This window comes from Scyliorhinus torazame, chromosome 3, assembly GCF_047496885.1.
Source record: "Scyliorhinus torazame isolate Kashiwa2021f chromosome 3, sScyTor2.1, whole genome shotgun sequence".
In the NCBI taxonomy this organism is placed as follows: Eukaryota; Metazoa; Chordata; class Chondrichthyes; order Carcharhiniformes; family Scyliorhinidae; genus Scyliorhinus; species Scyliorhinus torazame.
The window spans coordinates 303,328,148-303,353,306 of record NC_092709.1 but is presented as its reverse complement, the minus strand read 5'-3'; the positions used below and the strand labels follow the sequence as shown (position 1 = coordinate 303,353,306).

At 47.2% G+C, this 25,159-nt stretch overlaps 1 protein-coding gene across 1 annotated transcript in view; it reads right to left on the bottom strand.

The window, feature by feature from the left end:
* loxhd1a (lipoxygenase homology PLAT domains 1a) overlaps positions 1–25,159 on the bottom strand; it is a 332,608-nt gene that overhangs the window by 173,575 nt on the left and 133,874 nt on the right. Inside the window, exons 14-17 of the mRNA XM_072497474.1 lie at positions 23,824–24,074; positions 17,556–17,691; positions 11,758–11,918; positions 8,498–8,584 (exon numbers count right to left, since the gene is read on the bottom strand). Of these exons, the coding sequence (XP_072353575.1) occupies positions 8,498–8,584; positions 11,758–11,918; positions 17,556–17,691; positions 23,824–24,074 (635 nt within the window). The remainder of the gene's footprint in view (positions 1–8,497; positions 8,585–11,757; positions 11,919–17,555; positions 17,692–23,823; positions 24,075–25,159) is intronic.

Here is a 25,159-nt window from a genome sequence, read left to right as displayed (position 1 = left end):
TCAAAGAACACGTACACATTCGAGGCAGGTAGCTCGAGTCAGGAGATTTACCAGCTTGATCAACCTCTCTCGATAGGAAGAGATCTGTCACCCAAAGTTTCCATTCAGGGGAGGCACTGAGGGAAAGAGAGGACATCACGGTGAAGAGAGAATTTCAAGGGTGAACGAGAGGGTATTGTGGGAAAGAGAGGACATCGCGGGTGAAGCAGAGGATATCATGGGGAAAGAGAAGGTATTGCAGAGAAAGAGAGAATATCCTGGGGGAAAGAGAGGATATTGTGGCGATAGAGAGTATATTGCGGGAGAAGAGAGGCTATCATGGCGAAGGGAGGATATCTTGGGGATAGACGAGATATCGTGGTGTCATGAATCTGCCTGGAGACAGCAGCAGAAAGTATTCAAAGGGCCTCAATTGGTATGTGCCTCTCCTGGTAATGGGTTTAGAACAGCAGTTTAAATAATAATGAAGTGTGAACTGCTTATGGAGAGGAAACAGATTATAGATGATTGGGAAGGTCCCAGAGATATAGATATGTTGATATATAGTCAAGGAAGTTGATGGGGACAGATAGCCGAAAACACATAAAGCACAATCAAAGAACAACAAAAGGAAGGAAGGGAGGCAGTTACCGTCTAGCAGACTCAGAAGGCAGAAAGGTCAGTTTCCAGTCACCAAGCCTGAAGGTCAGGTTTACAGCAAACATGCTATATTCTATATCTGAGCCAAGGCAGTGCAGAAAACCTTCGTAACAGCAGTTTTAAAATATCTTTGCGTGACCAGGAAAACATGGTTCCCAGATTTGAGTATCATCCCTGTATTGTGTGGTAACGATAGCTGGTTATTCAATTTGGATGTTGTTTGGGGAACAGGAGAAATTGTAGAGTTCAGGTATGGTAGATATATCTTGTAACAAGGGGTATGTTCATACATCTTAATTGTGTGAGAGTAGAGTAGTCCAGTTTGTGTACATTTGTCTTCTTTACTTCAATAAATAGTCTTTAATAATTGTTACATGAAGACTGGGCTGTTTATTCTCACTGGGGTTTCACTTGTTGCCTCACATCAAAACAAAATAAAACTATACACCCCCACAAACCGGTGGTCTAAGTGGGGATATCCAGGCAGGTAACATCAGTGAGGTTTGTGACAACAGGGAAAGTGAGAATATCGTAGGGAAATAGAGAATATCATGGGGGGGAAGAGAGGCTATCGCGGGGTAAGAGAATATAGCGGGGAAGGGAGGATATCACAGAGAAAGAATATATCATGGGGGAAAAGTGGATATCACAGGGGAAAGAGATGATATTTTGGGAAAAGAGAGGCTATCATGGGAAAGAGAAAATATTTCATTGAGGCCGATTTTCCGAAGTGCGGTCGGGGGATGGATCAATAGGTGTCCTTGATGCTGTGTAGCAGTGGTCAAGTATGTTGGGGCCCCTGGTGGGACAGGAGATGTGTTGGTGGAATTCTGGCAGTACACTCTTGAGGTTGGCCTGGTTGAAGTTTCCGGCCACGATGAACAAGGCCTCCTGTTTCATTGTTATTCTGTGAGAGAATATCGCGGGAAAAAGAGAGGATATCACGGGGGAAAGAGGATATCGCGGGGGAAAGAGAGGATATCGCGGGGGAAAGAGAGGATATCGTGGTGGAAAGAGAGGATATCGCGGGGGAAAGAGAGGATATTGCAAGGAAAGAGGATATCGCGGGAAAAAGAGAGGATATCGCGGGGGAAAGAGAGGGTATCGCGGGGGAAAGAGAGGATATCGCGGTGGAAAGAGAGGATATCGCGGGGGAAAGAGAGGATATTGCGAGAAAAGAGGATATCGCGGGAAAAAGAAAGGATATCGTGGGGGAAAGAGGATATCGCGGGGGAAAGAGGTTATCACGAGAGGAAGAGAGGATATCGTGGGGAAAGAGAGGATATCACAGGGAAAGAGAGGATATCACGGGGAAAGAGAGGATATCATGGGAAAAGAGGATATGCGGGAAAAAGAGAGGATATCGCGGGAGAAAGAGAGGATATCGCAGGGAGAGAGAGGATATTGCGGGGGAAAGAGAGGATATTGCGGGGGAAAGAGGGATATCATAGAGGAAAGAGAGGATATCATAGAGGAAAGAGAGGGTATCGTAGAGGAAAGAGAGGATATCACAGGGAAAGAAAGGATATTGTGGAGAAAAGAGAGGATATCACGATGGAAAGAGAGGATATTGTGGAGGAAAGAGAGGATATCACAACGTAAAGAGAGGATATCGTAATGGAAAGAAGGGTTATCGCGGGAGAAAGCGAGGATATCACAGCGGAAAGAGAGGATGTCACGGGGGAAAGAGAGGATATCACAGAATCACACAGTGCAGAAGAGGCCCTTTGGCCCGTTGAGTCTGCAGCGACACATGTAAAATACCTGACCTAGTTACCTAATGCCATTTACCAGCACTTGGCCCATATCTGTGATGCGCCAAGTGCTCCTCTGGGTACTTTTTAGAGCATGTGAACCAACCCACCTCTACCACCCTCCCAGGCAGTGCATTCCAGACCTCACCCCCCTCTGGGTATAAAGGTTTTTCGTGGGACTTCCAGTGACGACATGTAGAGAGCAGTCGCACATTAGGTAGCTCCCACCAGCGAACTTTGGTTTAAGCCCTTTTCACCTCAGTTTTCAGAAGAGATTTGGGGTGCAATTTGGTCAGTTTGATGGGTTAAGAATCCCATGTCAAAGGAATGCCCAATAAATACAAAACAGCAGAAAAATAAGGAATTGCCATCAGACCCGGAGGCTTCGAGAGCTTTGTCTGTGAAGAAAATGGCGGAACACTCCTGCAGGGTCGTTGGCCATTCCAGTAACAGCTGAGATGCTTACAGGCATCTTGGTGGGGGAACTTAAGAAACTATGGTGGGAAGTCTCCAAGGACCACAAGGAATCAATTGAGGGGGCGATGTCCACTATTCGAGTGGCCTTGGCAAAAGTGGATTAAGTGGCAAAGGCACAAGGCGCGGTGCTAAAGAGGGTGGAGGTGGCCCTTTCATGGCAAAGTGACCAGATCACCTCCCTGGAAGCGGAGATGGCGCGAGTGGCCGATGACAACAAGGCGTTGAGGGTCAAGGTGTACGATTTGGAAAATTGCTGCAGAAGGCAGAACCTGAGGGCTGCCGGTGGGCTTGGAGGGTCCAAATCCAACAAAATATATGGGGCAGATGTTTTGGAAGATGGCGGGGGAGGGGGAATGGCATCCCCTCCTGAGCTGGATCAGGCCCACAGGTCGTTGAGGCAGATGCCTCGTGAAAGTTATCAAGAAAAGGAAAGAGTCCTGCGGTGGGCAAAAGTTCATCGCCACTCCAGATGTGAGGATTTACCAGGATGTTGGACCGGAGCTGGCCAAGAGATATGCAGCATTCAACAAGGCCAAGGCCGCGTTGTATAGGAACAATGTTCCATTTGGTGTGGTTTACCCTGTGCTACTCTGAGTGACCGATGAACCAAAAGATTATGGGCGGGATTCTCCGGTCCGCCATCCGCGTTTTCCTGCGTGGCACGCCCCAGCCAGCAGCGGGATTCTTCATTCCCGCAACCAGCCAATGAGGTTTCTTATTGTGGCCACCCCACGCCATCGGGAAACCTGCGGGTGTGGGAACGCTGCCAGCGAAGCGGAGGATCCCGCCGACGGAGAATTCCGCAGTATTACTTTGAGGCTCCGAAGGAGGCAGAGACGTTTGTGGTGAAGCATGGACTGGGATCGAGATAGTTGTGAATTATATTGGTTGGGAGATAGCGGTAAGATTTTCGTGGATCCAAACGGAAGATACTGTCAGTGTGCCGTTGGTGGGTACACCGGTGGTCTTAATCAATGTATATGCACCAAACTAAGATGATACAGCTTTTGTCAATAAGTTGATGGCTTCTATTCCCAATCCGGACTCGCACCAGCTAATTCTGTGGAGAGGCTTTAATTGTGTACTGGACTCTTGACTGGATAGATCGAGGCCTAATTCTTTGTGTCCTTCAGGGGTGGTAAAGGCACTTTTGGCCTTTGCAGAGCAGATGAGGGGGTATTTTTACATCCAAATGAGAGGGAATTATTTTCTCTCAGGTGCATCAATCAGGTCTATTCTCAGATCGACTGTCTTGTGGTGGGGAGGTCTCTGCTTCCGGGAGTGCTGCAGGGCAGGGTATTTGACAATAGTTATTTGGGATCATGCTCCCCCGTGGAGGTCGGAGACAACATTATTGGTGGATAAGGGATTCTGTGAGAGGGTTTCCTCTACCACTGGGGAATGCATTGACTTAGGTGGGTTGGCCATGATAAATTGCCCTTAGTGTCCAAAATTGCCCTTAGTGTTGGGTGAGGTTACTGGGTTATGGGGATATGGTGGAGGTGTTGACCTTGGGTAGGGTGCTCTTGCCAAGAGCCGGTGCAGACTCGATGGGCCGAATGGCCTCCTTCTGCACTGTAAATTCTATGATAAGTTCTGTGATAATCTATGATCAAAAATCATTTTCTATGACTTCAATAGGAGTGAGGAGATTTCACCATTCACGTTATTGGAGGCTCCAAGACGGTCATTAGGGGAGAGATAATCTCCTGTAAGGCACATAAAGAGAAGAATGAAAGGGTAGAGAGGCAGAGGTTGGTGGATTCCATCCTTGAGGCGGCAAGCAGGAAGAAATTGTAGATGGAATTTGGGCTGCTGTCGATGGACAGGGCAGTGCACCAGTTGCGATGCTCGAGGGGGACTTTTTGTGAGCATGGGGAGAAGGCCAGTCACTTGTTAGTGCACCAGCTGGGGTGGTAGGTGGCCTCTCGAGATATTGTGCCGGTGAAGGACTCGAGTGGCAGGTTGGTCTCCGCCCCAGGTGAGATCAATGAGGCTTTCAAGGCTTTTTATCATAGTCTTTATAAGTCGGAGCCCCGGAGGATGGGTTGTCTATTTCTTTTTAATTTTAAGTGACCAATTTGTTTCTTTCCAATTAAGGGGCAGTTTAGCGTGGCAAATCCACCTACTTTGCATATCTTTGGGTTGTGGGGGTGAGGCCAGCGCAGCCATGGAGAGAATGTGCAAACTCCACAAGGACATTAACCCGGGGCCGGGATCGAACAGGGTCCTCAGCATCATGAGGCAGCAGTGCTAACCACTGCGCCACCATGCCATCCTAAGATGGGTTGTCTACGATGCAATTTTTGGATGGCTTGTCTATCCCAGTTGTAGAACGAGAGAGAAGGGAGGAATTGGAGTCTCAGTTGAGCCCAGACATAGCCATGAAATGCATGGGTTTAATTCAGTCGGGTAAGGGTCTGGGCCCGGAAGGATTCCTAATCGAATTTTATAAGAAATTTAGGGGTCAGCTAGTCCCATTGTTGTTAGAGGTGTTTATCAATTCCATGTCCCAGGGGATATTGCTGGCCACATGGTTTAAGACACAATTTCCTTGTTTTAAAGAAAGATCCGATAGAGTGTGGGTCATATCGTCCTATTTCATTATTGAATGCAGATGCAAAGTTGTTGGTGAATATTTTGGCAATGCGCTTGGAGCACTGCCTTCCAGGAGTTATATCGGAGAAACAGACTGTGGTGATGTGCATCAATGTAAATACATGTAGGCTAGCTAGGCACTAGAGGGAGCATCAGAAACACCACACACACGCGCTCAACCAATAGAATAGTTAGATAGGACACGACCAATGGACATTCACGATACACGCAGAGGTGACACTACCACAGGGGGCATTACACCAACCCATATATAAGGACACTGCACACATGATCTTCCTCTTTCCAGTGGAGACAGTCAGCGAGTAGAGACACAGGGTTGATTCAATATTACACCCACCACGTGGATTGCAGCAACTGGTTAGTCAGTCTGGGTAGCTATAGTAGGATTAGCAGTAGTGTGGAACCAGAGTAATAGAAGTGTGAATAGTTTAATAAACGTGTTGAAGTTATCTCCACGTCTGAACCTTCCTTTGTCAAGTGCACCACAAGGAAGCCGCTTACGTTACACCTAGAACCTAACAAATCACAGACTGGGTTTGTTAAGGGTAGGCAGCGGTCGGCCAACATTCGGCGACTGCTGAATGTTATTCTGTCCTCCTCTCCAGTCCCTGAGCCAGAGGTAATTATTTCAATTGATGCTGAAAAGGTGTTTGATACGGTGGAGTGGGGGATCTGTTCCAGCTCTTTGGAAGGTTTGGTTTTGGACTTAGATTTATATCGTGAATCCAGCTCTTATATAGAGCCCCTACCGTGAAAGTTGATACAAATGCCTTGAGCTCGAAATATTTCCAGCTGAAGAGGGGTACGAGACAGGGTTGTCCGTTGTCCCTGCCATTGTTTGCCATGGCAATTGAGCCACTGGCCATAGATTTGAGGTCCTCTACGATGTGGAGGGGAATAGTGAGGCAAGGGAGAGAGCGTACGGCGTATGTGGATGGTTTGTTGCTGCATATAATGGATCCTCTCTCTAATGTAGAGGAGATAATGACGTTGCTTGGGAGTTTTGGCTTCTTCTCGAGATATAAATTGAACTTGGACACGAGCAAATACTTTCTGGTGAATCCCCCAGGGAGGGGAGCCAATTTGGGGCGGTTGCCTAGCCATGTCCAACTTTTCTCCTAGCCATGTCCAACTTCCATTATCCGGGAATCCGGGTGACCCATGATTGGGCCTCGCTCCATGAACTAAACTTTGCTGGTCTGGTGAATGGGGTCAAGCCTGACCTGAAGAAGTGGGGGAACCTTCCTCTGTCCCTGGTGGGCAAGGTCCAGTCGGTAAAGATTATTATCCTGCCAAGGTTTCTATTTTGTTTCAGTGTCTCCCAGTTTTCCTTTCCAAATCTTTCTTTGTGAAAGTTACTAAAATGATAGCTTCTTTTATTTAGGCAGGCAAGGCCCCACAGATTCGTAGGGTGTTTTTGCAGAGGGAAAGGCAGTCAGGAGGCCTCACGTTGTCCAATCTGTCATTTTACTATTGGACAGCAAACACTGAAAAGTTATGAGGATGGTTTAAGGGTACGGAGTCCAGATGGAGGCGGATGGAGAGGAGTGTCTGTAGTGTTTGAGGGCCTTGGTTTTGGTCCGCTTCCATTTTCCCCTGAAAAGTGGACTTCAAGTCAGGTGCTGGTGGCCACTTTGAGAATCTGGAGACAGTTTAGGCAACATTTCAAGTTGGGTGCCATGTCATTGTTAGCCCCAATCTGTGGAAACCAGTGCTTTGATCCAGTGGTTTTGGTCATTTGAGGCATTGGGGGAGGAGGGGTTTGAGTGGTTCGCGGCCGTGTTTAAAGAAGGAATGTTTGCTAGTTTTGAGGAGAGGTTGGGTAAATTCAAGTTTCTAAGCACAAATCTATTTGGGTATTACCAGGTGCGTAACATTTTGCATAAGGAGAGTCCTTCCTTCCCCCTGGCACCCTCGCCCTCTTTGATGGATAGGGTCCTTTCGGCAGTTGAGCTAGGGGAGGGGAAGATATTGGATATTTATATTTGGCTTGTGTCGATGGAGCAAGCTCCATTGGATGAGGTAAATGGAAGTGGGGGTGGCACGGTGGCACAATGGTTAGCACTGCTGCCTCACGACGCCGGGGACCCGGATTCAATCCCGGCCCCAGGTCACTGTCCGTGTGGAGTTTGCACATTCTCCCCGTGTTTGCGTGGGTTTCACCCCCACAACCCAAAGATGTGCAGGGTAGGTGGATTGGCCACGCTAAATTGCCCCTTAATTGGAAAAACCTTTTAAAAAGGGAAGTGGGAGAGGGGGCTGGGTCAGGCTTTTGATCGGGGTGTGTGGAGTGAGGCTCTTCACAAGGTCAACTCCACCTCCTCATGTGCTAGGCTCAGCTTGATTCAGTTCAGGGTGGTGCATCGGGCACATCTGACCAGGGCATGGATGAGTGGTTTTTTGGGGGGGGAATAGATTCCGCTGTTGCTACTGAGATTTTCCGTGGAAGGTTCAGAGCTTCAGGTACAGTGTAAATATATGGCCCAAACCAAAGAAATGAAAGGTAAAAAATCCAAAACCATGCTGATTTTACTGGCCTATAGAAGGAGTGGGATTGTCAGATTTTATTTTATTTTTCATGGAATGTGAGAATTTGTTGCCCTTCAGAACCTTTTAGAACTGCGGTCAATTGGGTGCAGGTACACCCACACTGTGATGACTTTTCTGCAGTAGTTTCATCCAACGAAGTGGCTCACTAGCCTTTCAGGGATAAGAGTCATTGTGGTTTTGGAGCCATATGTAGATCTCAATGTTTTGTTTTACAGAAATTTGATAGCTTCATGATCACTCACTTTGTTTCGTGGTCACTATGAAACCATATAAACTCTTCATTCCAGAATGAATTAGTTGAATTTAAATTGCACCAGCTGCAATCGTGGGATGTGTACTGAGTATTTCCAGAGGATTAGTCCAGGGATCTCAATTCCTGTTCCAGTAACATGACCAACACCCCACCCCACACCCTCCCTTATTCCATTCTTTCTTATCATTTCACATTGATGACTCACTTTGCTCAAATGCCAACCAGCAAAAGGATGTCGTTTCTCGTGCCAGATTCTCAGCTTGTAAATGGTTCCCAGTTCTGGGAGCTCAATCTGCAGAGCGACAAAAGACACGTGAAGTGAATCTTTAACAATCAATCCACAGAGAATCATATTCTACTTGGTGCAGTTCGCCGTGGCCTTTCAATGTGCAATGCCATGGCTGGCTTAATCCTGACTGAAAGCAGGCAGGCCACTCTGAGGACATGCCCACAGATACATTGACCTGTGACAGGGAGGTCACTAAACAGATCTGTGTATTATTGATAATGGTTGATCACTCTTCCCCATTGTGAATTTTGAGGTTTAGATCTTTAAGAGCCAAGCATAACTGACCGTTGAAATATAAAATAGCCAAACCAGGGTGTGGCTCAGAGTGGTAGAAACAATATTGAACGACAACACGGTGAACCCTGCCATGTATTGAACAACTGGGGACTCAGATAGCCTGCCTGTTAAATTTCTGATACTGTACAAGGGGTTTCTTCCTGGTCACAAAACCATAAGACATAGGAGCAGAATTAGGCCACTCAGCCATCGGGTCTGCTCTGCCATTCATTCATGGTTGATATTTTTCTCATCCCCATTCTTCTGCTTTCTTCCCATAACCCCTGATCCCCTGATTAATCAAGAGCCTATCTATCTCTGCCGTAAAGACACTCAGTAGTTTGGCCCCCACAGCCTTCTGTGGCAAAGAGTTCCACAGATTCACCACCCTCTAGAACAAAGAACAAGAACAAAGAAAAGTACAGCACAGGAACAGGCCCTTCGGCCCTCCAAGCCTGCACCGACCATGCTGCCCGTCTAAACTAAAATCTTCTACACTTCCGGGGTCAGTATCCCTCTATTCCCATACTATTCATGTATTTGTCAAGATGCCCCTTAAACATCAATATCACTATCCACTCTGTCTATGCCCCTCATAATTTTGTAGACCTCTATCAGGTCGTCCCTCAACCTCCTTCGCTCCAGTCAGAACAAACCGAGTTTATTCAACCTCCCCTCATAGCTAATGCCGTTCATACCAGGCAACTTCCTGGGAAATCTCTTCTGCACCCTCTCTAAAGCCTCCACATCCTTCTGGTAGTGTGGCGACCAGAATTGAACACTATACTCCAAGTGTGGCCTAACTAAGGTTCTATACAGCTGCAACATGACTTGCCAATTTTTATACTCAATGCCCCAGCCAATGAAAGCAAGCATGCCGTATGCCTTCTTGACTACCCTCTCCACCTGCGTTGCCCCTTTCAGTGACCTGTGGACCTGTACACCAATATCTCTCTGACTGTCAATACTCTTGAGGGTTCTACCATTCACTGTATATTCCCTACCTGTATTAGACCTTCCAAAATGCATTACCTCACATTTGTCTGGATTAGACTCCATCTGCCATCTCTCCACCCAAGTCTCCAAACAATCTAAATCCTGCTGTAGTTGAAGAAATTCCTCCTCATCTCTGTTTTAAAGGATCATCCCTTTAGTCTGAGATTGTGTCCTCTGGTTCTAGTTTTTCCTACTAGTGGAAACATCCTCTCGACGTCCACTCTATCCAGGCCTCGCAGTACCCTGCAGGTTTCAATAAGATCCTCCCTCATCCTTCTAAACTCCAACGAATACAGACCTAGAGTCCTCAACTGCTCCTCATATGACAAGCTCTTCATTCCAGGGATCATTCTTGTGAGCCTCCGCTGGTCCCTTTCCAAGGCCAGCACATCCTTCCTTGGACACGGGGTGCAAAACTGCTCACTGCTCCATCCTGAATTGTTCAATTCATCTGCCTTTGCTCAGTTTTCCAGACAGAATTATTTGTATGTACATGCACTGGGAATTTCCAAGGCCTTCGGCTCAGCCAACTTAACACTGGTGGAGATCCCATTGATGTGCGTAAAGAGGATTTCATGAAGTTACAGAGGCACAGCAGGAGAATCCCAGAGGCTATCCCTAGTAATGGCACCTTGCATAACCTCAAGTCTCGAGTAGGGCTTGAAACCACAACCTTCGAACTCCGAGGAGAGAGCACAGGATCTGGGCCAAGCTGCTTTGTACTAAAAGTACAGACAGATTCATCTTCTGTTCTGCGATATTCTAGTGAATGTGACTATCAATGTTTGCACAATAGGAAGTTTTTTTGCTTCCTATAAATACTGGGAGATAAATATCTACAGAGATGGTTATAGGGGGAAAGTCTATGAGCTATGACAGAGGGAAAAGTGACTGAAGGTGAGGTGTTGCTAAGTACCCAGGCTGAAGGAGATCCTCCTAGTGACAAACTCAGATGTGGTGATATGCCTATGGGCTATACCATAGTTGAATGGTGCGCGACCTCCAGTCAGCAGGTGATGGTACAGGCACACCATGCGGTCTCCAGACCAAGTTCATGTGACCTGGGACCTGGATATAAAGGGAGACACACCCGGCCTTCAGAAGCAGATTGAGGGTATTAAGACGTACATGTAATTGGTCAATGCTAGGTGTAAGTTCCAGAAGAGTAGCAAGTCATGATAATGTGCTCTGTATCAGATTGCCATCCTGCCGCATGAGACACAATAAAAGGATCCTGGTTTGGACAGATCAAAGTGTTTGGTGAGTTACTTCATAAAGTATAAGGGACCAAATACAACATCAGGGTGAGGCTTGTGGAAGTGACAGACAAAGGGCATTTGAAAGGAGAGGGATCTAACAAGGTGACACTCTCAAAGGAGCAGATGGTGTAGGGGGAGAAACAGAGAAGATAACCACCTTCTTGGGTGAAATTAGAATCATAGAATCCCTACAGTGCAGAAGGAGGCCGTTTGGCTCATCGAGTCGGTCCTCCAAAAGAGAACCCTATCTAGGCCCACTCCCCCACCCGATTTCCATAACCCCACCTAGCCTCCACATCTTTGGACACGAAGGGGAAATTTAGCGTGGCCAATCCACCTAGGGATGGACAATAAATACTGGCCTTAGCAGTGAAGCCCACATTCCAAGAATGAATACACCAGCAGAGTCCCAATTGGTAATGGCGGGCGGGGTGAATTGATCAATGAAGTATCCAGCAATAATGCTGCACGAGAAACGATATGGATGAATACCCATCAAACATGCAATTTCATACCAAAGTTACTTTTATGGACTTGGATGGAATGCAGTAAATATGTAATGTGAAGAGGTGGAGGGTCATAGTCACATGGATACAGTCACAAATTAATGGATCTTTGCTGAATCCTACAGTATGTGTCACCTACCATTAACTTATCTGTCTGCCCAGTTTCAAAGTTGTCCGAGTTGTTGTCCAGGCACATCTCATCGGATTTCCTTTTGTCACCATATAACTGGAGGAAAACATTAGCATCGGTTCCCGCATTCTTAATATCACTTGTCCAGATCCACAGTGACCATGGATTTTCTAGTAAAAAAAGAGATTGCTCTTTTTAAAACATGTTCTGGGGCAGGTGAATGGGACAGAGCAGGTGAATGCGACAGAGCTATAGAGGAAGTTGTGTCCTTCGCAAGATGGACCCCAGTGGTTTTTCACAGTACAGAAAGTCACTGTGATGTCCATGATCGAAGACATGTTCTAATTATGAAAGCATTCTGCAAACCAGAATACCAATGGAGTAAAACCACGTTATCAGCACGAGTCCTGGTGATTTATACGATGTCTTTAACATTCATTGACTCATTTCATGCTGATGTGGAGGATGGGAACGGTGTTTGATAACAAAAGACTTAATTTACCAGCCAGAGAAATGCTGCAAAGTTGGATGCAAAGACTGTTGGCCTGTTCGTCAATCGAGGCAACTGTTCCCCACTTGGCAGAGTGAAATTAGCCGGGTAGGAGGTGGCAGTCTCGCTCTGGGCGGTGTACACTAATCACTTGACCTGATAACTAGTCTGTGTCAGTGCTTATCCTCCACACAAGCATGTAATCTTGATCACACTTTTCAATTATCACATAGTTTTGTCCCTTCTTCTTTCATCCACCCATCCAAACAATTCCTAATGTTGACATCGAGCTGGATTCTCCGTTGTGCACCGATGGAAACGGAGTTCCCGATGCAGTGGAGAATCCAGCTTTGGGGAAAAAACGGGATTGGCACCGGGCGTCGATCCATTTCTGAAGCTCCAGTCCTCTGCTTGCGTCAGAATCTATATTCGCGCCCTGTGCTAGCAGGAGGATGAAAATGCATCATTAAGGTCCATTTTCACCCTATTAACGGAGCGGGCATCATATTCTCCAGGCCCGGGTGATTCTCAGGTCCTCTGGGCTGTGAATCATGTGGGCAAGAATTGGTGATGGTCCTGACGAGCGTGTATTTGACATGGTGGACCTCAAAGTGGGCCAAGGGAGTCATTCTTTAAGGGATTTACTCCCTTAGTCCATCAGAGGGCCATCATCCCCTGCACTATGCAAGACAAGCTTTCATCCCACCCTCACCAGAGCCTCCCCCACAATGCCTCCCCCTACCAGAAACCCCCTAATTAAGAGACGCGCCTATAGAGACCCCCTAAATAAAGAAAAACCCCCGTACCCAGAGTTTTCTCCAGAATATCCCAGGGTGGGTGCTGAATTGTGCTGCGAGGGGGAATCCAGCCATTTTGAGCGAGCCCGATAGCAGGATTCCCTAGGGAATCCCTGGCAATCCTTGCCACGAATATATTTGCATGGCTAACGATTGCAAATCGCTTTTTGATTTATGCTCCCAGCATGAGCACAAATCCGGTGCAATTCAGCTCCGGCAGCAGAATATTGGAGGCAATTTAACAGGACAGAAACAGAGTCCTGTTTCGGGTGCGTTTAGTGGGGAGCTTCTTGGTGTCTGCAGCATCGGGAAGGACATCGCTATGTAATGCACCTTGCCGTTTATTTGGGCAAAACTGCACTTACAACATTACAGCTCAGCTCACCAGTGCAGGAAGGGTATTCGCGGATTGTGGTGCCATTTTTAAATGCCACCCTGATCTTTCGCCCCCTCCCTCAGCCACCCACCACAGTCTATGGGCGAGGCCTCCCCCACTACACCAATGTGCCTCTTATGGGGCCCTCGAGCCTCCCTCACCACACCTCTTAAGGGGAAGGCACCCCCAGGCCCGATCCCTGGCATGGGCAACCTGGGCACCTTGGCACTGCTAGTCTGGCACCCTGACAGTGCCCTGCCAGCCTGGCAGTGCCACCGGGCACCCTCAAAGTGCTGGGATGGCACTGCCAGGGTGTCAGGCTTGTAGTGCCAGGGTGCCCGGGTGTTAGCGGGAGTGCAAGGGTACCGCCCTTCCCAGAGCCCGTCCACCTAGAGGTGTCTAATTGCCTGGGAGATCCCCCAGGGGTCATTAGGCCTGGTTCACGTTTGTGGAAACCAGTGCTAAACGGCACTCTGGTGACGTCTCCTCGGCACGGCTGTTAGTTCCCCAGCCCCAGGAGAATATGGCATAGGCATATTTAAATTTGATTGTTTTGGGGTAATTTAATGGCTCATTGAGGGCGAGATCCAGATCGCAACGTAGCGTGAGATTCCGTTAAATCTCATGAGGGATTTCGAGCGCCATGAATCTCACAAGAGATAGCTCGTGAGACTAAACGGCCTCGTCATGTCACCAAGTCGGGCATGGCGAGGCCATTAAATCATGGTCTTAGTCTCCCTGACGGAGAATCCTGCCCATTGTTTCTACCCCAGTCACTGATCCCAGAAGTTCCACCTGACAACTTCTGCAACATTTGTACTGCTTTCTAATTCGAATCATTTGTGGGTCCAACCAGTGCTACCCGTTCAATTATTCAACTGCCAACTCAACTATGAGGGAGAAATGGAGGAGTGCGGTATGAAGTATCAAGAATGCCGGTTAAAGACAGCCAGGATCTCTGAAAAGGGAACAGCGACCCCAAAACAACTTGAGTAAAAATGGCTGAAAGAGCGAGCGAGCAGACCTCAAGCTTCTCCAGCGCTGCATTAGAAACACTGGATCTGGCGGTGGAGAGGAGGGGTACTTTCTCCCTAAAGGAGCTGGAAGCCCTGAAAATATTTACCGAGGAACCAGTGGGAAGTGACCACTAAGTATGCCAGTGTGGTAAACCACTGTTACACCTGTATTAGGTGATGTAAGGTAGGACCTGTACTACATGTTCGGCTCCACCCAGTAGGAGGAGTATAAATATGCGTGTCCTCTATTCAGCAGCCATTTCGCCAGCTGCTGTGGGAGGCCACACATCTTACAGTGGCAATAAAGCCACAGTTGTATCCAACCTGAGTCTTTGTACAATTGATAGTGCATCAATTTATTGCAGTCAGATTTTCTATAAGATGGACCTCTGAATCAAACCAAATCGCCTGCAGCTGGATCCGCAATCGAGCGACGCCAGAAAGGACTTTAATCACTGGCTAGCCTGCTTCGAGGCCTATATCAACTCAGCGACAACCCCTCTGATGGAGGCTCAGAAGATACAGATCCTGTACTCAAGGCTGAGCTCCAGTGTGTTTCCACTGATCCAGGACGCCCCGAACTACGCAGACGCCATGGCGCTCCTCAAAGAAAACTACGCACAGAAAGCGAACACACTCTTCACCAGGCATGTGCTCGCCACTCACTCTCAACTCCCTGGTGAGTCCATAGAAGACTTCTGGCGGGCCCTAATCCCACTCATCCGGGATTGGGACTGTCAGGCCGTTACGGCCACTGAACATTCTAACCTTGCTAAATTCCTCCGCACCGCCACTCTCCTCAACCTCACCTATAACAAGGAGAAGTGCATGTTCAGCACAACCTGCCTAGCCATCATCGGCTATGTGGTCCAGTACGGAGTTCTGGGGCTCGATCCCAACCGCATGCGCCCTCTCATGGAGCTTCCCCTCCCCCGCTGCCCCAAGGCCCTCAAACACTGACTGGGGTTCTTCTCCTACTATGCCCAGTGGATCCCAAACTACGTGGACAAGGCCCGCCCACTCATTCAGTTCACCCACTTTCCCCTTACAGCCGAGGCACTACAGGCCTTCGCCCATATCAGAGCTGATATTGCCAAGGCCGGGATGCACGCAGTAGACGGGACACTGCTCTTCCAAGTAGAAAGCGACGTATCAGACGTCGCCCTTGCCGCCACCTTCAACCAGGCAGGCAGACCTGTGGCATTCTTTTCCCGCACCCTTCATGCCTCAGAAATTCGGCACTCGTCTGTCAAAAAAGAGGCCCAGGCTATTGTTGAGGCTGTGCGACATTGGAGGCATTACCTGGCCGGCAGGAGATTCACTCTCCTCGCTGACCAACGGTCGGTAGCCTTCATGTTCAACAACACGCAGCGGGGCAAGATCAAAAATGATAAAATCTTGCGGTGGAGAATCGAGCTCTCCACCTATAATTACGAGATACTGTATCGCCCCGGTAAGCTCAACGAGCCCCCAGACGCCCTATCCCGAGGTACATGTGCCAGCACACAAGTAGACTGACTCCGGGCCTTTGTCACCCGGGGGTCACCTCATCTTGTCAAGGCTCGCAATCTGCCCTACTCCGTCGAGGAAGTACGGACAGTCACCAGGTATTGCCAGGTCTGTGCGGAGTGCAAGCCGCACTTCTACCGACCGGACCGTGCGCGCCTGGTGAAAGCCTCCCGCCCCTTTGAACACCTCAGCGGGATTTCAAAGAGCCCCTCCCCTCCACCGACTGTAACACGTATATTCTCAGTGTGGTCGATAAGTACTCCAGGTTCCCCTTCGCCATCCCATGCCCCGATATGACGTCTGCAACCGTCATCAAGGCCCTCAACATAATCTTCGCTCTGTTCGACTTCCCCGCCTACATCCACAGTGACAGGGGATCCTCATTCATGAGTGATGAGCTGCGTCAGTTCCTGCTCAGCAGGGGTATCGCCTCCAGCAGGACGACCAGCTATAACCCCCGGGGAAACGGGCAGGTAGAGAGGGAGAACTGGACGGTTTGGAGGGCCGTCCAACTGGCCCTACAGTCCAGGAACCTCCCAGCCTCTCGCTGGCAGGAGGTCCTCCCTGATGCACTACACTCCATTCGGTCACTGCTGTGCACCGCTATGAATAAGACATCCCATGAACGTCTTTTTGCCTTCCCCAGGAAGCCCACTTCCGGGGTGTCGCTCCCGACTTGGCTCGCAGCTCCAGGACCAGTCCTGCTCCGTAGGCACATCCGACTCCACAAGGCGGACCCGTTGGTGGATAGGGTGCACTTGGTCCATGCGAACCCCCAGTACGCCTCCGTGGCGTACCCCGACGGCCGGCAAGATATTGTCTCCCTCAGGGACCTGGCACCTGCAGGTTCCACTCTTACACACTCCCCCGGCGCTCCCAACATTAACCCCACCAGGACCGTCCCTCCTTCCCCTGCCCACACCAGCGGATGAAGAGGATTTTGTCACGCTCCCGGGGTCAGCCGACATCAGGCCAGCACCGACATCGCCAGCATCGACATCGCCGCCACAGTTACGTCACTCCCAGCGGAACATCAAGGCACCAGACTGGTTGAACCTCTAACTGGCACCAGACTTTCAAAATACATTTTTTTCTCTCCTAATAAAACACTGTACATAAATTCATGACTGTATATAGCTCTACACCACCCCCGCCGGACTTATTTTTAACAGGGGGTGAATGTGGTAAACCACTGTTACACCTGTATTAGGTGATGATACAGGTTCGCCGGTAGGCCCTGCCTGCTAGCTCCGTCCAGTAGGAGGAGTATAAATATGCGTGTCCTCTATTCAGCAGCCATTTCGCCAGCTGCTGTGGGAGGCCACACATCTTACTGCAATAAAGCCACAGTTGTATCCAACCTGAGTCTTTGTACAATTGATTGTGCATCAGCCAGTGTCAGGAGAATTGCACCTGGAACATGGGCTGCACCACCGGAAAAAGTGAAATGATCTAACTAGAGTTCTTTAGTTAAGAAGGCTGTCTTTATACTTTCTGTTTATAATGCATCACTTCCAGTTTCATTAATTAGAACACTGACAAGGTTATACTCCCCCCACTATCCTTTAGAAATTCATGAAGTGAAATTGTTGAGTTGAATTTAAAGAATATATATCTACTTTTCTGTCTCTTCTGTCGCAGTGAAACCATTTCATAGAGTTCACGTTCAATCAGTCCATCTCCTTCATCTTCATCCAGCCATTTTCTGCACGGGAATGTCTGTTCAATGCCAGTGAATGGGCAATACACTATAACCTGTGTAGATCAATAAAAGACTGATGAAAATCCTGGTATAGAACAAACAGCAAGTGAAGTAGATTAAATAGATATCCTGGGAGTTAGTAAGTGGACTTGAAATGCCCTAGCATACAAGGTTATGGACCAAGTGCAGGAATATGGGATGAGAATAGATAGGTGCTTGATGGCTGCCGCAGACACAATGGGCTGAAGGGCCTCTTTTTGTGCTGTAAAACGCTATGACTATGAGTGAGATCTATATGCATATACAAATATTATATATGTAATAATGAATGGCTTAGATTATGAAACATATGAAAAATGTGGTACATAAAAGGTAATATTGCGAGGTGGGGATTACAGAGGCGCATGGTGTACATTGGTTCAGATATGCTGTGCAGGAAATTACACAGGTAGGACGACTAGATGTGATCCCATACAGAATTGCATGTATTGGAGTGTGTTGCGTATAGTGAAGTGTGTTGCGTATAGTGGAGTATCATAGTATCATAGTATTTACAGTGCAGAAGGAGGCCATTCGGCCCATTGAGTCTGCACCGGCTCTTGGAAAGAGCACCCTACCCAAGGTCCACACCTCCACCCTATCCCCATAACCCAGTAACCCCACCCAACACTAAGGGCAATTTTGGACACTAAGGACAATTTATCATGGCCAATCCACCTAACCCGCACATCTTTGGGCTGTGGGAGGAAACCGGAGCACCCGGAGGAAACCCACGCACACACGGGGAGGATGTGCAGACTCCGCACAGACAGTGACCCAAGCCGGAATCGAACCTGGGACCCTGGAGCTGTGAAGCAATTATGCTATCCACAATGCTACCGTGCTGCCCTCATGAAGTGTATCGCATATACTGGAGTGTATTGCATACAGTGGAGTGTATTGCGTATAGTGATTGGAGTGTTTTGCATATATTGCACATAGTGCAGCAATACCGGCTGAGGTTATCTATACAGGTTGAACTTTGTAACATATATAGTTGTGTTACATATGGAAGATTTTTTAAATTCTTCTCTGAATGGGGTGTGAGTATCGCTGGCTGGGTCAGCATTATTGCCCATCCCTAATTGCCCTTGAACTGAATGGCTTGCTTGGCCATTTCAGGGGACAGTTAAGAGTCAACCACATTGCTGTGGGTCTGAAGTCACATGTAGGCCAGACCAGGAAAGAACGGCAGATGGAGTTTTACAACATTCGACAATGGTTACATGGTTATCTTTAGACTTTTAATTCCAGATTTTTATTGAATTCAAATTTCACCATCCGCAGAGTTGGGATTTGAAACTTCTGGATTACTCGCTCAGTGACAATGTCACTATGCTGCCACCTCCCCATTTATTATATATGGTGAAACATATTATATATAGTGAAGCATGTTTTAGATAGTGACTGCAGTGTATTGCGTATATTGGAGTGTATTGCATATTCTGGAGTGCATTGCACACAGTGGAGTGTATTGCATTTAGTGGATTGCGTCACGTATTGTGGAGTGTGTCACGTATTGTGGAGTGCGTCGCGTATACTGGAGTGCGTCGCGTATACTGGAGTGCGTCACGTATACTGGAGTGCGTCGCGTATACTGGAGTGCGTTGCGTATATTGGAGTGCATTGTGTATACTGGAGTGCATCACGTATACTGGAGTGCATCGCGTATTCTGGAGTGCATCGCGTATACTGGAGTGCATTGCGTATTCTGGAGTGCATCACATATACTGGAGTGCATCGCATATACTGGAGTGTATCGCGTATACTGGAGTGTATTGCACATAATGAAGGGTATTGCATATAGGGGAGTTTGTTGCGTATAGTGATTAGAGTGTATTGCATACAGTGCTGCAATACCACTGAGATTATCCATGAAGGCCCCGCCTTCTCAACCTTGCCCCTCGCCTGAGGTGTGGTGACCCTCAGGTTAAATCATCACCAGTCAGCTCTTTCTCAAAGGGGCAGCAACCTATGATCCTCAGGGACTATGGCGACTTTCGCATATAGTGGAGTTTGTTGCATATGGTGGACAGTATTGCGTATGGTGTTGTGTTGCATATACTGGAGTGTGCTGCATATAGTGGAGTGTGCTGCATATAGTGGAGTGTGCAATTTTTTGTGGAGTGTGTTGCATATAGTGGAGTGTGCAATATGGAGTGGAGTGTGTTGCGTATGGTGCTGTGTGTTACATATAGTGGAGTGTGCAATATAGAGGAGTGTATTGCCTATAGTGAAGCATGTTGCGTATAGCGAAGTGCGTTGCGTATAGCGAAGTGTGTTGCGTTTTGCAAAGTATGTTGCATATAGTGGTGTGTGTTGCATATGGTGGAGTGTTGTATATAGTGAAATTTGTTGCATAAACTGGAGTGTGCAGTATATAATGGAGTGTGCCGTATACAGTGATGTGTGTTGCATGTAGTGAAGTGTGTTGCATATCGTGAAGTGTGTTGCATATAGTGAAGTGTGTTGCATATAGTGAAGTGTGTTGCATATAGTGGAGTGCGATGCATATAGCGGAATGTGTTGCATGTAGCGAAGTGTGTTGCATATAGTGAAGTGTGTTGTGTATAGTGAAATGTGTTGCATATACTGGAGTGTGTTGCATGTAGTTAAGTGTGTTGCGTATAGTGAAATGTGTTGCGTATCGTGAAATGCGTTGCATATAGTGGCGTGTGTTGCATATAGTAGAGTGTGTTGCATATAGTGGAGTGTTGCGTATAGTGGATTGTGTTGTGTGTAGTGGAGTGTACAGTGAAGTGTGCATGATATAGTGAAGTGTGTTGGGCAGCATGGTAGCACAGTGGTTAGTACAGTTGCTTCACAGCACCAGGGTCCCAGGTTCGATTCCTGGCTTGGGTCACTGTCTGTGTGGAGTCCGCACGTTCTCCCTGTGTCTGCATCAGGTTTCCTCCGGGTGCTCCGGTTTCCTCCCACAGTCCCGAAAAACGTGCTGTTAGGTAATTTGGACATTCTGAATTCTCCCTCTGTGTACCCGAACAGGTGCTGGAATGTGGCGACTAGGGTCTTTTCACAGTAACGTCAATGCAGTGTTAATGTAAGCCTACTTGTGACAATAAAGGTCATTATTATTAAAGTATAGTGGAGTATGTTGCACATAGTGGAGTGTGTTGCGTATAGTGGAGTTTCTTGCACATAGTGGAGTGTGCAGCATATAGTGGAGTGTGTTGCGTATAGTGAAATTAGTTGTGTATAGTGGAGTGTGTTGTGTATGGGGTAGTGTGCAATACATAGTGGAATGTATCGCACATAATAGGGTGTGTTGTATATGGAGGAGCCTGTTGCATATGTGCCACAAGGAAGTTGATGGAGATGAAGACTGTGAGGTTGAAGCATGGGTGTGTTGAAGCATCAGTGTCACTTGAAGCCTGAAATTATTGCCATAAACACACTGCCATTCCACACAATGTGTCTCCTTGTGCTGTATCCCTGCCTGGTATCCCACAGAGCACACTCTGCAATATCCAGAGGTGAGATGAGAATGACTGCCCTTGACATCAAGGCAGCATTTGATCGATTATGGCATCAAGGAGCCCTAGTAAAACTGGATTCAATGGGAATCGGGGGAAAACTCTCTGCTGGTTGGAGTCATACTTGGCACAAAGGAAGATGGTTGTGGTTGCTGGAGGTGAGTCATCTCATCTCCAGGATATCACTACAGGTATTCCTCAGGATAATGTCCTTGGCCCAACCATCTTCAGCTGCTTCTGCTTCCTTCCTTCCATCAAAATGTCAGAAGTGGGATTGTTCACTGATGATTGCACAATGTTCAGCACCATTCGTGACTCCTCGCATACTGAAGCAGTTCATGCCTAAATGCAGCAAGTCCTGGACAATACCCAGACCTAAGATGACAAGTAACATTCTAGCCATGTGCTTAGAAAAATAATGGTAGTTTTAAGGGATTTATATTTGCATTGGAAAATATGGGAAATAAGATATAGTTTTAAGTGTGTAATTTAATGTTTCTGTGCCTGGAAGGGTAAAATATAAGATTTATGCTGGACACATGTGGGTGTTGGTTTCAATTCCAACTGTGACTCTATTGTGCTTAGAGAGGGCTATGGCATTAAGTGTAAATAATCCCGCAGTGGTTGCTTAGCAACTGGGGCCTTGCAAGGTGGAGAAGCTTTATGTTTTAGTATAGCTGAATTTAATTCAGTTGAAGATAGGCAGTGAGAGAGAAGGCAGCTCTCACAGCTCTGCTAGAAGCAGTTCGTTTTAGAAGGCTAAAGAGGGAACATCTCTCTCAGCCTTGCTAGAAGAAAAACTATACAATGGAGTAATGATTAAGAAAACAGATGCTGGAAATCAAAAGTCTAGCTAGTTAAGGAAATGAGAGGCACGATTTAACAAAAAATAGAATCCGTTCTGAGCGGCAATCGAGGTATCATTCTCGGCGCTTATAGTGCCAGGAATGACCCCGCTATTGAACAGCACTCTGTTTGTTTTTCTGACCCCCGTCGGGGAATGCCCCACCGAGGCCACGCTTAGTCACATATCCTGCAGTGCAAGAAGCGATCGGGCGCCATTTGAAAATGGTGTCTCGATCTCGCGACCCCCCCCCCCCCCCCCCGACGCACCATCATGCCCTCCCTCAATGCCCTAACTCACCTATTTCCCCCCCCCCTACATCCGACCACATACTGGCAGTGCCCCCCGGGTCTGATCCCTGGTGTGGGCAAGATGCCAGCTTGGCACCTTGGCATTGTCAGCCTGGCATCCTGCTTTGCTTCTGACAGCCTAGCAGTGCAACCTGTGCCACCTGGCAGTGCCAAGCTGGGACCTGGGTGGCACTGCCAGTTTTCCAGCCTGGCAGTGCCAAGGTGCCTGTGGCACGAGCAGTGCCCGTGTGACAGCCTGGCCAGTTTATCCCCTTATAAGGAGACTACAAAGGGATATAGATAGAATAAAATAGAATTCCTACATGCAGAAGGAGGCCATGCAGACCATAGAGTCTGCACCGACCCTAGGTTGAGTGGGCAAAAAATCTGGCAACTGGAGTATAATGTGTAAAAATGTGAAATTGTCCAATTTAGGAGGAAGAATAGAAAAGAAGCTCAATAGCTAAATGGTGAGAGATTGCAGAGCTATGTGGTACAGTGGGATCTGGGTGTCCGAATGCATGAATCATAAAACGCTAGTATGCAGATACACCAAGTAATTAGGAAATCTACCAGAATGTTATAAATTATTGTGAGGGGAATTGAATACAAATTTAGGGAGGTTATGCTTGAGTTGTATAGAGCACTAGTGAGACCACATCGGGAGAATTGTGTACAGGGATGGTCTCCTTATTTAAGGAAGGAAAGAAATGCAATGAAAGTTGTTCAGAGAAAGTTTACTGGACCAATACCTGGAATGGGTGGGTTGCCTTCTGAAGAAAGGTTTGGACAGGCTGGTTGTGTATCTACTGAAGTTTAGAAGAGTGAGGGGTGACTTGATTGAAACCTTTAAGCTCCTGAGGCGTCTTGACAGGGTGGATGTAGAGAGGATGTTTCATCATGTGGGAGAATCTGTCATGATATTCAAACACACACATCATGATAGACACACCAACAGACAAATCAGCACACACAACACGACAACCAATCATAGACAAGGACAGAGACAGTATAAGAGAAGAAACACGACACCTGGTGGCCAGTAGATCTGGAGACCAGGACAAGGACAGGACCTGATTAGCATCACACACAGGGAGTCACCACGTGCAGCGTATCAAGACAGAACTGTAAATAACAAGTTGAAATAAAACAGCGTTGTACCAAATACAACCGTGTTGGTTCATCTGTACATCAGAACACCCAACACTACAGAATCTAGAACGATGGATCACCCATTTAAAATGGAGACGAGGCAACAGTTTTCCTCTCAGAAAGCCGTGTTTGGAATTCTCTTTCTGAAAAAACGGTGGAAACAGTGTCTTTGAATATTTTTATGGCAGAGGTAGATTGATTCTTGGTAAGCAATGGTACAAGATTATAATATTGTGTTAGATCATTCTCTATCCACGAGGTGGGCGGTGACGCACTTAATTTATTGTTTTTACCTGGAAAAAGTTCAAAATATTTAAGTGTTTCAGAGGATTATCCATTACACATTCCATAGCATCTTCCTCTCCTCACCTTTTCGCAGAACCATCCCGAACTGACTCCACCGTTATCATGGCCAATGGTGACTCTGCTCAGTGGGCTGAGGAGAGCAGCGAGCTCCACATTAAAGATGTCAGTTATGCCACGTTCAAAATGGCCACCTTCTAGGAAGATTTTTCCGCTGTTTTTAACACCTTTGGATCCATGGAGGATGATGTGCACTTTCGAGTTGGTTCCAGCTCCTCTGATGTTACCAGTTATTACAGAAACATTATAAACAATCCCTGGAAAATCAAATTGGAGTCACTTAAAATTGCGGGTGGGGGAAACCAACGTGTTGCCTACAGTGAGCAGCGGCAAGGTTCCTTAACTAATCCACACCGGGGATCACTAGTTCAGATCTAATACAAGCCCTTGAGAATTAGCTGTCCTCTTAAAGAAAGTGGGAAGCTTAGGAAGGATAGTACTTCTTCGCCTCTGGTATGTGGACTTGAAGCCAGGCCAGACAAATGGAATGCTCACTCTTCTTTCACACTTCTAATGGGTTAGAGCAGCCTCAAAATACATTGGGATCCATGTCACTATGAGAAGAAGCACAGGCAGTTCTCTTGGTGTCCTGACCAATGTACCTCTCTCAACCAACATCTCCAAACACAATGGACATCGGGCCATTCATTTTAATACTGTTTGTGAGATTTTGCTGTGTCCAATGTGGTTGCCATGCTGCTTTCTTAACAACAGAGATTGCAGTTCAATATTAATTAATTGTATGTGTAGCCCTTTAGGACTTGCTGAAAAATGAGGCATGGGGCTGCGTAAATACAAGTCCTTTCTTTATTTATTTAACTTGCAAGGCAAGGGCTTGGGAGGGAGAGCAGATTAGATTTACCAGAACAGGGATGAGAGCAGAGAAACTGGGATTGCTCTTCTTGGAGCAAAGAATGTTAAAGGAAGCCTTAAACATCATGAGGGACTTTGATAGGGTAGATAGGAAGTAGCTGTTCTGAGTGGCAGGAAGGCCCTGAGGACACACATTTAAGATAATTGCTAAAAGGACCAGAGGAAAATGAGGATCACTAAAGGTTTTATGCATTCAGCTGTTATGATCTAGAATGGAAGCAGATTCAATCTTAACGTTATAAAGGAATGGGATAAACACTTTGAAGGGCTGGGGGAAAATGAGCAGGGGGTAGGACTGTTTGTACATCAGTCCTGCACAGGCAAGAGAGGCTAAACAATCCCTTTTTGTGCTGTATGTTGCTGTGATCGTGGCTGAGCCCAGGATATAAAACTGTATAAATCTCAATACAGAACAAATTAGCACAAATTCAAGAACCTGTGGAAAATGGACAGTGGAAAGACCCAAGGC